The 12,877-nt window shown below is 40.5% G+C and overlaps 1 protein-coding gene across 3 annotated transcripts in view; it reads right to left on the bottom strand.

Annotated features, from left to right (window-relative positions):
* Window positions 1-2,703: 2,703 nt before the first annotated feature.
* LOC133288491 (uncharacterized) overlaps window positions 2,704-12,877 on the bottom strand; it is a 28,040-nt gene continuing 17,866 nt past the window's right edge. For all 3 annotated transcript variants that reach the window (XM_061486280.1, XM_061486272.1, XM_061486263.1), the window contains 11 exons: window positions 8,811-8,886; window positions 8,645-8,738; window positions 8,505-8,574; window positions 8,184-8,363; window positions 7,513-7,635; window positions 7,347-7,430; window positions 7,090-7,274; window positions 6,801-6,939; window positions 6,650-6,709; window positions 3,360-3,464; window positions 2,704-3,246 (listed from right to left, as the gene is read on the bottom strand). In XM_061486280.1, coding sequence (XP_061342264.1) covers window positions 3,133-3,246; window positions 3,360-3,464; window positions 6,650-6,709; window positions 6,801-6,939; window positions 7,090-7,274; window positions 7,347-7,430; window positions 7,513-7,635; window positions 8,184-8,363; window positions 8,505-8,574; window positions 8,645-8,738; window positions 8,811-8,886 — 1,230 coding nt within the window. In that variant the 3' untranslated portion in view covers window positions 2,704-3,132. The remainder of the gene's footprint in view (window positions 3,247-3,359; window positions 3,465-6,649; window positions 6,710-6,800; window positions 6,940-7,089; window positions 7,275-7,346; window positions 7,431-7,512; window positions 7,636-8,183; window positions 8,364-8,504; window positions 8,575-8,644; window positions 8,739-8,810; window positions 8,887-12,877) is intronic.

Consider the following 12,877-nt stretch of genomic DNA (forward strand, 5'->3'; position numbering starts at 1 on the left):
TTACACTAAAGGTACAATCAAGTTTCACCAAGAATGGTGGTGATCTCAAACGTCTCTAAAGAGATCACACTCAAACTTCTCTCCAGAGATACTATCAAATTCTAAGCTTCCAAATCTCTAATCTAAATTACAATGGTCTTTAAGTGTATAAATAAGGTGAGGAGAACCCTCTACCTTCTTCTAGAATCTTCTTCAATCATTATAGTGGTTGAGGTGATTGGACAGACATTGAGCCATGCACCAATAAATGTGGTGCATGCCAGCATTAATGAAGGAACCTCTCCAACAAAGGAATTGCTTCATGACCGCAATTTTGTGAAGTGACTATCGTTATTTAATTGTCATTATTAGTATGTGGACAAAGATGGATTTTATGAAAATTAATATAATAACGCAGATAAATTAACCAAAAAGTTCCATGCAACAACAGCAGAGAATTAGTACAAGTTGATGATATACTTCTCCAACCCCCCTAGTGAACTAAAATTTTTAAATTAGTGGGTCGTCATGTAAATAAATGCAGCAATATTTCTCCAAACTATATTTCATTGTATGTTCCCCAAAAAAAAAATCTCCACACTATCAAAATCAGTGTTTTAAAACTCGGCTCGATCATCAACTCGATCGAGGTACTAAGGGTGCGCATGACAACCTTCCCGGAATCATTTTTTTTTTAATTTCTGCTCTCGGGAACAGAAATGGATAGAAAACTCGTTTGGTAAAATCGGTTTATTTTTTTGTTCCCGGGATGAATCGGTTTAATTTTTGTGCTGGGGAACAGAAAAAAAAAATCAAAAAAATTCTGTTTTTTTGTTCCAAGGCACAATGAGAAACAATTATCTCTCTCAATTACTCTCCACCACTACCATCATCACCACCGCCACCATCATCCCGACACGACCATTGCCACCATCGTTGTACCACCACCGCCACTACCATCACTGTCACCATCATTATCACTACCACCACCACCACGCCACCACTGCTACTGTCATCGTTGCCGCCGCCACCACCATTACCGCCACCACTACATCGCCGCCATCGCTGCCACCAAGTCATCACAATCACTATCGCCGCAGCCACTGTTGTCACCATCACCACCGCCGCCAACATGTCATCATCATCACCATCGTCGCAGCCACTACTGTCACCACCACCACCACTACCGTCGTCGCCGCCGCCATTATGCCACCGTTACCACCACTACACCATCGCCATTTCATCACTATCACCACCACTACTGCCACCACCACCATCGTTGCGGCCACTGCTGTCACCACCGCCACCTTTACGTCACAACCATCACCACCACTACCATCACCATCATCACTATTATCACTACCACAATCACCAACCACCACCACCATCATTGTAGCCACTGCCACCATCACCACGACGCCACCACTACTAGCGTTATCGCCATTATCGCCACCACTACACCACCGCCATATGTCATCACGATCACCATTGTCGCAGCCGCTACTGTCACCACCGCTGCTGCCGCCATATCATCATCATCACCATTGTCGCAGTTATTGCCATCACCACCACCATTACCGTCGCCGCCGCCGCCACTATGCCACCGTTACCACCACTACACCACCGCCACCGCCACCACCATGTCATCACCATCACCACCACCACCACCCTCGCCACCATTATCACCACCATCGCTGCGGCCACTGGTATCACCACCGCCACCACTACCATCACCATCACCACCATTATCATTACCACCACCACCACCATCGTTGTAGCCACTACCATGCCATCACCATTGCTACCATTACTGCCACCGCCATACTATCACCTCTACCACCACCACCACCACAACGCCACTACTACAACTACAACCACCACCATCGCCACCATTAACATTGTCGTCGTTGCCGCCACCACCACCACCACCACACCATATGAAAAGGAAAGTGATTATCCGAAAAAAAATTATACTTAATAAGAATATTTTTTTATTCTATTATTTGTTATGTTATCAAACACAATTCTCATTCTCAGAATAAAAATAAAACATATTACCAAACACATTTTTTTTCTCAGAAACTGTTCCAAGGCACAGAAATAGAAAATAATTATTTCTTTTCAGAAATAGTGCCACGAAATAGAATGGTTGTCATGCACAACCTAAATCACTAGATCAGTAGTTCAACCAGATTTCAAAATAATATATAATAAATATTAAGTTATGAACATTATGTCCAACAAATAAAAGTGATCCAATAGCAAGCCTTCTGATCCTCAAACAAGGGGACTCGAGTTCGAATCTCTTTGCTTGCACAATGTATATATTTTAAACAATTTAACATAAAACTGGTTAAACCTGATTTTGGTACTGGTTCAACACTGGTTGAACCATGAGTCATGACCGGTTCATCGAAATGATACCGGTTCGACTACAAGGCCAATCCAATGCCCAACTCGAACTGATAAGGGCACCGGGTCACCGAAACCCGGGTCGACCCGACTGGTCCAAGCCGGATTTTAAAACACTCATCAAAATCATGATTCACGGGTAAGGAAACTTGGTGGCATAGAATTCATTTGTCACATTAAATTTTAAACGTCTAAAAAAAAAATCCAATAAAAGATGTATCAGGAACACTTTAACCATAGTCATAATTGCAGCAGTGAAATAAAATCTTCGTCATTGGCTTGCATCTCGCTAGCAATCAATTAAAGGGGCTCTAACATGCATTATATGTACATAAAATAGATAAAAGACAAGATCTAAATGCTTATTGTTCCAGAAGATTTCAATAGGAGTGACAATAAATATATGCACAGGATCATCTGGCTATTTTATCTTCTAGTAGGATATCTATAACTTGAAAAGAAAAAAAATAAGAAAAATAATCAACAGATGTTTTTTTTGGATGAGGAACAAAACAAAAGCAGCAGAGCCAGGCCAAAATTCTGGAAGGCTCCATTCCTTTCAAAATCCACCATCCCACATGTAAGAAAAATAACTTTAAAAAACCTATATTTCATTTTACAAACAAAATGGCTCAGCAGCGACCCCTGGGATGGTGAAAAGATTGGCAAAACTACAAACATGCAGGCTTCAGCAGATAGAGGCAGCAATGCGGGGAAAACATGTCAGCAAAAGAAAAACTCTCACATGAAGTAGCTGAGTGCTTTCTTTATTCTTGAACCACCTTCGCCATATAGTTCGTTCCACTGTAAAAGCTCAGTCATATTTACTGATTCAGAGGAAACACTTGCACATACCTGCTTCAATATAATGCACAAAGTAATTTATTACTCTCAAATTTTTTTGAAAAATTCCAGGCCCGAAAGGACAGGGGGAAGAAGGCTAGCTTAAAAGCGGCTTCCATTCGTACCTGTTGATGAGCATATTTAAAGTCTTCCATGTTTAAAGATCGGATGTCCCCACTGCCACATAATGCTGGAGCAGGTCGACCTTCTGCTAGAGCAAGAACACGTTCCTGTAATGCATCAAAACACATTGGATCAAGGTTTCTTTAAGCTTCCAGGTAGCAGGCATTAGCTCCTATCAACTATAAATCCATATTTCCCGTAAGGATACTAGAATTTCCCCTTCATTAAAGTACTGATGAGCAGATATGTTAAACCCTGATTGAATTACAACAAGAGACTTAAAGAGAGAATTCTGCTTGGTTTATGGTTTCCCCTTTTATAGAAAAGTTAATGCTCAGCTCCCAAGTGATAATTGTAAAGAACCAATTCAACCCAAAAGCTTAAGCTAGTGGGTAAGGTTACATTAATAGTTTTATATATTTCTAACACACTCCTTCGTAAGAGATCCCATTGGGCTTGAAAGGTGAATGATACATCAGGCCCAGCTTACCTGTGCTAAGAAATTCCACAAAGAAAATAGGAGGCGGCGAGAATCGAACCCGGAACACCGAGGCTCTAATACCATGTAAAGAACCAATTCAACCCAAAAGCTAAGCTAGTGGGTGAGGTTACATTAATGGTTTTAAATATCTCTAACAATAACAAACCTGAATCCCCTCTTTTATCCTCTCCTCCTATTTGAGCTAATTCCCTATCTCTACAACTTTAACCGCCTAACTATACTAAATAACTACTCTTCGGCCATATCAATATCCCTTTGAAGTTCAACCTTGTCCTCAAGGTTAGAATCAGAAAACTATAAATGAATTAGATGTACACCCTCCCAATTAACGTCCTGGGTGAGAATGAGATAACCAGTTGATGAGAGCCTAATCACCCTGGTGAGCAAATGACTGAAATCCCAGCACGCGTTTGTGGTTGAGATGGCGGAGGATCACCTTCCAAATCAAATAGGAACATGGGTCCCACTGGGCATGCCACTAATGCTTTCTTCAGCTAAATGAAGCTGGAAGGCAACTGTAACCATCTGCTGGAGGATTAAATCTGGCTAATTTCCTATTTTAGCATTGTAGTGCTTTTCCCCATAAACTTGAGCTGAGCCCATTAAGTCCAAAAGTGAGTCTGGTTGGCAAAACTTCCAATTTACCCCTCCTACATGAACCCAATTACTAAGATCAATTTGGACCTGGCACATTAGATAAAAACCAGAACCACTTTGCAGAATTCCGGTTCAGTCTCTACTTTCTCCTCCTGAACCAAATCATCTACTATACAGTCTACTGGCATACCTCTCTGGTGCACACCCATGGAGGCTCACTCAAGATCGACCCAGCGCTCACTACATGTGAGCTTGACTCCAAAAGCTCTGGTGGTGGTGGGGTTGCAGGAGGATTTCGTATAACTCAAGTCTCCCTTGCCTCTGTTCCGCCAGTGCTCTCGATCGTATTGTCTCCTCTACGACGAACCACTCTAGTGCACACCCATGGCAGCTCTAGAATGACACATTGCTTGCTACATGTGAACTTGAATCCAACGGCTCTGGTGATGGTGGGGTCGCAGGTGGACTTTGTGTAACTCGAGTCTGCGTGACTGCTGTTGCAAACTCCTGACTCGGTTCCACCATTGTGTTGTTAGTCGTGCACCCATTCAAGTTCTGCAATAGAGGCTCGATCAACAAGTTTGAATTCCAAGGCAATGTCAATAGTACACACATCAATGAACGAATCTGGGTCGAGTGATTTAGGTGGAAATTTTTGTTTCTCTTTTGTAATCATCTCAGACAAAACTGAATTCTAGAAACCATGAACCCATTGTTGCGTCTCTATCTTTGTCTTAATCCTCAATCTTCTTTATTACATTTCGGCCTCAAGCATCTCTACCACTAGGTTGTGCTTGGATTCTATCTCCGTATCTAATTATGGTTTTGTATAGGTTCTTCTGACAACTTTGGTACACCTTGAAGGATTTTTCCGGCCCGCAACCATCCGAAAAGATCATGACCATCGAATTGGGCAATTCAATCTAATGCGCCTAAGAACATGTTGTGTCACTGCCACACTCAGACCCACTTCCATCAGAGTTCTCCTCCACCCTCTTGGTCACATGCTACACCTCATTTCCCTCATAGGCTCATTTGTTCTTGACATCCTCAAGAACGACCACCTACTTTTGCATCCACTTATCCAACATATGCTTGATCTTCCTATCCCTTTAATACTCTTCTTGGTTTGATTAGTTCATGCCTCCATCCCTTCCTCAAAATCGAATCCATGTGTCTCCATTAACCGATGCAGCATTTACCTAAGCTCAGAAACACTAGAATCCCATGAACAAGGTTGTGATCTAGAATCTCTGTTTTCTCATCTCTCACTAAAAATTCAATTCGTTTCTCGGTTCCTAAATATCCGTCCAACATGTGTAATCTATAGTGCTAATTGAATTACAAATAGAGACTTAAGGTGAGAATTCTTCTTCCAAGGGTTTTCCCTTCTCAAAGGGTTTCTCCTTTCTATAACAGAGCTAATAATCAGTTCCTATAAATGATAACAAATCTGAATCTGGGATACTGACCAAAATGCCACTGTTCACCAATTTTTTTACCTAAATGTCACGCTAACAGTGTTATTTCCCAATCTGCCACGGGGCAAGTTCGCTTCTGACACAAGCGACCTCGGTTTGATGACGTGTCACATTTTTAGTGGATAACAAGTATTAAATTTAAAAAAAAAATTCAAAAAAAATGAAGTTCGCCTACCATGTAGGCGAACTTGGTTAAAATATTGTTGGAACCGAGGTCGCCTGTGTCAGAAGCGAACTCTGACACCACCAGGAAGCTGACACATCAGCAAACCGAGGTCGCTTGTGTCAGAAGCGAACTTGCCTCGTGGCAGATTGAAAAATAACACTATTCGCGTGGCATTTAGGTAAAAAAGTTGGTAAACAGTGGCACAATGGTCACTGTTCCTCTGAATCTCCACTCTTCTACCCACTGCTACTATTTAAGCTTATTCCCTACCTCTTCTATTTTAACCTCTTAACTATTCTAACTAACTATTCTGTAGCCCTATCACCATCAAGAAAAAGAGAATTCTCCAGGTCTATTGCATTGCCTCAACTAAGGTCATACTTTAACTTGGTGTTCAGAGCAAAATTTTCACCACGTTCAAATAGCCTGTAGACTTTATGGAATGATTCATGCATTCATCCCAACTGTAACTTTACCATCAAAATCATAGACAAAACCATAGAAATACCAAGCACAACAATAATACAACATACAGAAGAGTCATACCTTTTTTTCCTTTTCTAATATCTCTTTAATTGGACGGTGTGCAGCAGTTACACACAAATTCTGCATTATAAGAGCAAGCATCAAATACTGACCAAAAATATTAACACTAATTTTAAAAGTATAGGATAACAGGAAAAAGGACACCAGCAACCTTAAGATCACTTCCAGAATATCCATCAGTCATGCTTGCAACTGCATCCAAATCAACATCACAAGACAATTCCTCCTTTGCCAGTATGACTTTCAATATTTTTCCTCTATTAGGAGCATCTGGCAAATTCACCATCAATCTGCAGGAAAGCAAAGATTACAAAAACATGAACAAATGCTATGGTTCACAAACAACCCCTCCTCCCCCCCCCCCCCCCCCCCCCCCCCACAACAGTCTTTGCAAAACAATAGGAACGTGGAATTAAAGCACAGTTGAACAAGGCATTCACCTTCGGGGCAGCCTCCTTACAACAGCTTCATCTAGGTCAAAAGGCCTGTTAGTGGCTGCAAGCACAAGAACTCGCTCAGTATCCTTTGTCCGTAAGCCATCCCAATTCACCATGAATTCATTTTTCATCTTTCGCATGGCCTCATGCTCCCCTGGATTTTCCCTCCGACCCAACATGCTGTCAACCTGAAATGAAGGTAGTGAAGTTATATTGGATGAATCAATACAAACCAATACCACTTTATTTAAAAGGCTTACTTCGTCAACGAATATAACACTAGGAGCAATTTTACTCGCCAGAGAGAAAACAGCTTTCACGTATTTCTCACCCTCACCAAACCACTGAAGCAAAAAAGGGAAAGAATATGAATCGATATGCACAACAAACTGATAAATGTGAAATCAAGTGAGGCATAAATTTAACCTTAGACGTAATGCTTGACATGGAAATGTTGATGAAGTTTGCACCTGCTTCGGTAGCAATTGCTTTTGCAAGCATTGTTTTACCTGTTCCAGGGGGACCAAACAATAGGATACCCTTGCATGGCTGCACAAAAGGTAATTCACAGTCTGACATCAGAATGGATTATATTTTGACAAAGATTCATTTAGATGATAACCAAAACTTTTCATATTAATCTATTAATTGTTACTTTTATCGCAAAATAATAGTTCAACGATTATGGAAATATAACTCCAAAATTTCCCCTAAACATTTTCTGGAAACCAATAGCCTATCAGAGATTCTTTTAGCTTTCATGGTTTTACGGCAGATTCCAAAACAACAAATTAGTTGAATATCTTGCAGAGGTCAATATCACACATAAAGGCAACAAATCCCCAGATGCCAAGTAGTTCAATCCAACAGGATTGAAGAAAACATGGTCAGCTGGTTCTTCCTTTTTTCCCTCGCTTTTCAGGTGGGGACAGAGGGAGATCAACAAGACAACAACTCAACATAATAGTAAAAAGGCATGCAATTAAAAGAATGGTAGAGGGACCTATCTCACAAACTGTCATCCAACATAAAGAGCAGAAATGAAAACCTATTAAACCGGGAAAAAAATGAAATTCAATCTGTAAAGGAAGTAAAACCTTGGTTAATTGCCCCTTGCAAAACAGCTCAGGCCTCTGTAAAGGAAGCATCACCAACTCCTTCAGTGTATCCTTGACATTTTCAAGAGCTCCAATATCATCAAAAGTAACATCAATGTCACTAGGTGGAATAACATCAGCCAAAAGCCTCTTTTCAAACTCATTTTCTGTTACAACATCCTGATTTCAGACAATACAGCAAGCAAGGTGATTAAGAACACAGTGTTAATCAAAGAAGTTGGTTAAACTCTCCCAACAGAATAAATTAAAGGGAGCAAAGCTAGAACAAACTTCTAAATGGAAGAAGAACATAACAATCACCTTAAGAGACTTCTTCAGACTCTTGGACTCATTCTGGATAGACTGCAAGATTCCAATTCCATACTGGATGCTGGAGGAATAACATAATGACATCACCATTGTAAAATTACAATTAACAGGCAGTGCAAGCTAGCAATTACCTCTCACTCGACAATACAAGTTTTGAATCAGGATCAGCTTCAGAATTCTGCATGAGGTGGTGGCTTAAAGCCCACCCAACTATCTTCTCTGAAACTGCAATGTAACAAACATGATATAGGAGAGATTTGAATTGAAAATCCAAAAGCACTTAATGGTTGAACATACTTTCATTTGTAAGTGTCTGATCCTTAATGCACAAGGTCTCAAGTCCTTCACATTCCATTCCACAACGGCCCAAAACCTATCAATAAAATTTGATTGACTGTAATTACTGTAAATTAAGAACATTACAACTGCAACTGTAAACCATCAAATATTTATACCATTACACAGTTCAACATTTGTGTCAAGTAATCCTATTATGCACCATTTTCCAAACAAAATAATAGACTTTAAAGAGCTTTGGACTTTCAAATGAATTCATAAAAAATGAACCTCTGGAGATTAGCAGAGTTAGAAATTTATTGAAGGACTTACATCAAAACACACCAAATGAATCAAGGTTCCAAATACTAACTCACTACCTTCTCAGTCTCTTAAAATTCCACAAAAACGAAAGTTACAAGTAAAATCTCAGCCTTGAATACGAATGGGTAATTAAGCAAAATGGAGAGATGACAAAGAGAAGGTAAAGCCGCTCAAAAAACAAAATCCCCAAACCCACCCAAACATCCTTCCAAAAAGATATGAGAACACCATCATTGAAACCTTAAAAACGTACACTCATATAACAGGGTTGAGATCTTACCTAGCATTGAGATCGCACGTGGATCATAAGATTCTATTTAAAATATAAAACTATATTCAAACACTCGCGCATGCGCACACACATATATGTATATATTGGCATTAATACTTACCGGTAACATAAACAATTGAAATAACCCTAAAATTACAATTTAAGAAAGGAAGAGGTCAGCCAAAAATAATTTGACAAAACTTAATGAAGTGAAAATAAATAGGCATGTAGTTTGTCTCGGGACGGAGTGGTGGAAAGATATTAACATTGTGGAGGGGACTTTTTCCAATGTTTTTATATATGGGATAGGAATACAATCATTTTACACCTATATAAGTTATACTATCAATCTTAGTTGTTCATTCCACTTGCATCTAATGGTTCACTTAACTAATATATTAAAGTCGTTAGATTAAAGTAGATCAACGCTTTAAGATTAGTTAAAAGACTTATTATTCTTACCAGTATGAAATAATTCTACCCATATATATATATATATATATATATATATATATATATTATTTTTCTTATCGATTGTATTTTCTCTCTATCTATTATTGATTTTACAAGAATAAGGTTGTGTACAAGGATTACCTCACCCCTACCCTCGCTAGTTGAGGTTTAATAGGGAGTGCATTTTTATCTATTCTTGCTTTTATTTGGGTTCATCAACTTCCGATCCCAATTAGTTTGAGATAAAGGTGATGTTAATGTTAACATGAAACTAAAACACAAAAGGAAAATGCCCGACTAGTAAATATCTGGATATTTTCATACCTCAAAAACACAAAACAGAGCCTGAAAACCATTAGGCCATCGAACAAAAGAGAGCACACGTGCAAATACAAACCACCAAGTAGCCACCCAGCCAGAAACAGAAGCAAATAAAAGCAAAAATAGGAATCAGGGAAAAGAACAAACCACCACCTGCCCTCTCTCTCAACCTGACCCACTCTATCAACCGTCACCCCGTAAGCCACAGATCAAAGCTCAAGGAGTGCAAACAGGTAGTAGGGAAGGGTCGAATGAATGACAGAAGAGTTTGTAGGGATTGGGTCTTAAGATTTTGTATGGGCTCGAGTTTTATTTTTCAGAATAGGTGGCTAGGCAAACATAATTGGGTCATCCATTCCCAACAATCCATCACTCAGTCATGGTGACCCCAGACAATCACACCAAATCGTGTTTTTAGGTATGACCAGGATCATAAAAGCACAGTCATATGATTTAACATGCAATCTTGACTACCATACATGGGCAAGCATAACTCGCATTGACTATTCGATTGGCATCCCATCCATTCAGATCTAAATCTACTAACTTTGAATTACTTGGTATCATAATGAAATAATCTATACAAGGAAAGTGCTATATAGCCTCTGTAACGACCTTTACTTAGGGGCATTTATTATTGCCCAAGATAGATAGTCACTGTCATGTAAAGGTAGTTAGACTTGTTAGTTAGGTAGTTAGATGTTTATGGCCTTTTGAGAGAAGCTTAGATACTATATAAGTGAGATAGCCCTCCTTTAAGAGAAGAGTTGAAAAGAAAGAACTTGAAAAGTAGAATTGTATTATGTGAAAATCGTGTATTACAATTGTATAAAAGCTCTCTATTTAAAGAGACTAAATGACCTAATGGGCTAAGCCCAAAGATTCTAGAATACAACTCTATTTAAAATAAAATAATATTATTATTTACAACACTACCCCTCAAACTGAGAAATAGATATTTGTCATTCCCAGCTTACTAGTAAGTTCTTGAAACCTATCATTAAGAAGATCCTTGTCAAGACATCAGCTAGTTGACAACCAGAAGGAATATATGAAGTAGTGATCAGTCAACTGTCTAGTTTCTCTTTGATGAAGTGGCGCTCAATCTCAATATATTTGGTTCGACCGTGTTGGACAGGATTGTGGGCTATATAGATAGCTGACCTATTATCATAGAGTAACTTCATAGATTGATAAGACTCCTATTAAGGTGTATTGTAGAAAACGTCATAGGGGATTAATTCCCACTGCTGAGTCAGAGGAAAGAAGGCAGAATGCAGGTGTGAATGCTGAGAGCAATTCGGTTAGTGTGGGCCAGGCTGCTGACGTGGAGGGGTGTGCTCTTCAGGTGTGAGTACATAAACAGAGCAATGGAAGGATAATGGAGGCTGGAAAATTGGGAGTTCTTGGGAGAGATCAGTGCCTCTATAATTGCACTGAATTTGTTAGTTATTTTCCTGTAATTGTCTCTTTAAGCTTTAGATTGAATGTTCATTGTAATAGCATTTTACTTTTCTGATTAATATAAAGAAAATCCAGATTACTGGGCCAAATCTCATGTGTGCTGCGTTTATATTATGATATATTTGTCCAATCCTATCAACTGGTATCAGAGCACTCCGATCCTTGGGGTGCTTTGAATGGTTGTTACTCGTACAATGGATAATAGATGGGAAGGAGTAGAGGAACGGCTACGAAGGATTGAGGCCCTCGCGGAGGAGCGTCATGAGCGAAATGACCAGAGGCTAGATGAAATCTTAACCCTATTACAGCACAACCCACGTCATAGCAAGCGTCCTATCAGAGACACCAGCCCTCGTCGCGGACGATCTCGCCGGCGTAGCACTGAATCGACGAATTCAGATTGGCGAAATCCGATTGCTGAGGCTCATGGCGACAGAACCTCGCGTCATCCTAGATTGGAGATCCCTCGTTTCTCTGGAGAGGATGTATACGCGTGGGTTATCAGGGTGGAACGCTATTTTTTGATTAATGCAATACCTGACCATGCGAAGGTTGATGCGGTCATGGTGGTCCTTGATGGAGCAGCCTTAAACTGGTTCTTCGTCTGGGAAAAGGGTAATCCCAATGGGGCATGGGAGGATTTCAGGGTTGACGTGATGGATCGTTTCCAGTTGGAACTCACCGGCAGCCCATATCAGGAGCTTATGAGCCTCCGGCAGATCGGAAGTGTTGCCGTGTTCAGGGCTGAGTTTGAGAGGATCATCAGTCCTATTCGCTATGCTGATGAGGAAATGCTTAAAGAGATTTGGTTGCATGGGGTACACGGCAGCCTCCGAACGGAGCTCATGCAAGCTGAGATTGTCTCCTTATCCGAGATGATGAGGAAGACGATGAGCTTGGAGCGCCGTAATTATTCGTGGGTGACGGATGGGTTTGGTGTGGGGTGGAATAATAGGGGACTGGGATCGGGCCGCCCAACTCAGCCCAATAAGAATTTCGTAACTGGGTCACAGGCTAAAAGCCCAATAAGTGGGCCGCACAACTCCACTAGTCAGAACCCAACGCCAGGTGTTGACACACGTACATCAATCGCCGCCCAAAACGACACGCGTTTTGGCTTGGGCAACCCTACGCGTTCTAATAACGTGGGGAACGAAGAAGCTGCTAGAACATTTGAGGCCTCGGGGAGTAGCAACGTCAGGAGCAGTGGCAGGCTCAGTCAGGCGGAGCTCCACGATCGGAGCCGTCGCGGCCT

Source organism: Gastrolobium bilobum, unplaced genomic scaffold, assembly GCF_033153095.1.
Source record: "Gastrolobium bilobum isolate Gb01-03AN ecotype WA unplaced genomic scaffold, APGP_CSIRO_Gbil_v1 utg45580, whole genome shotgun sequence".
NCBI lineage: Eukaryota > Viridiplantae > Streptophyta > Magnoliopsida > Fabales > Fabaceae > Gastrolobium > Gastrolobium bilobum.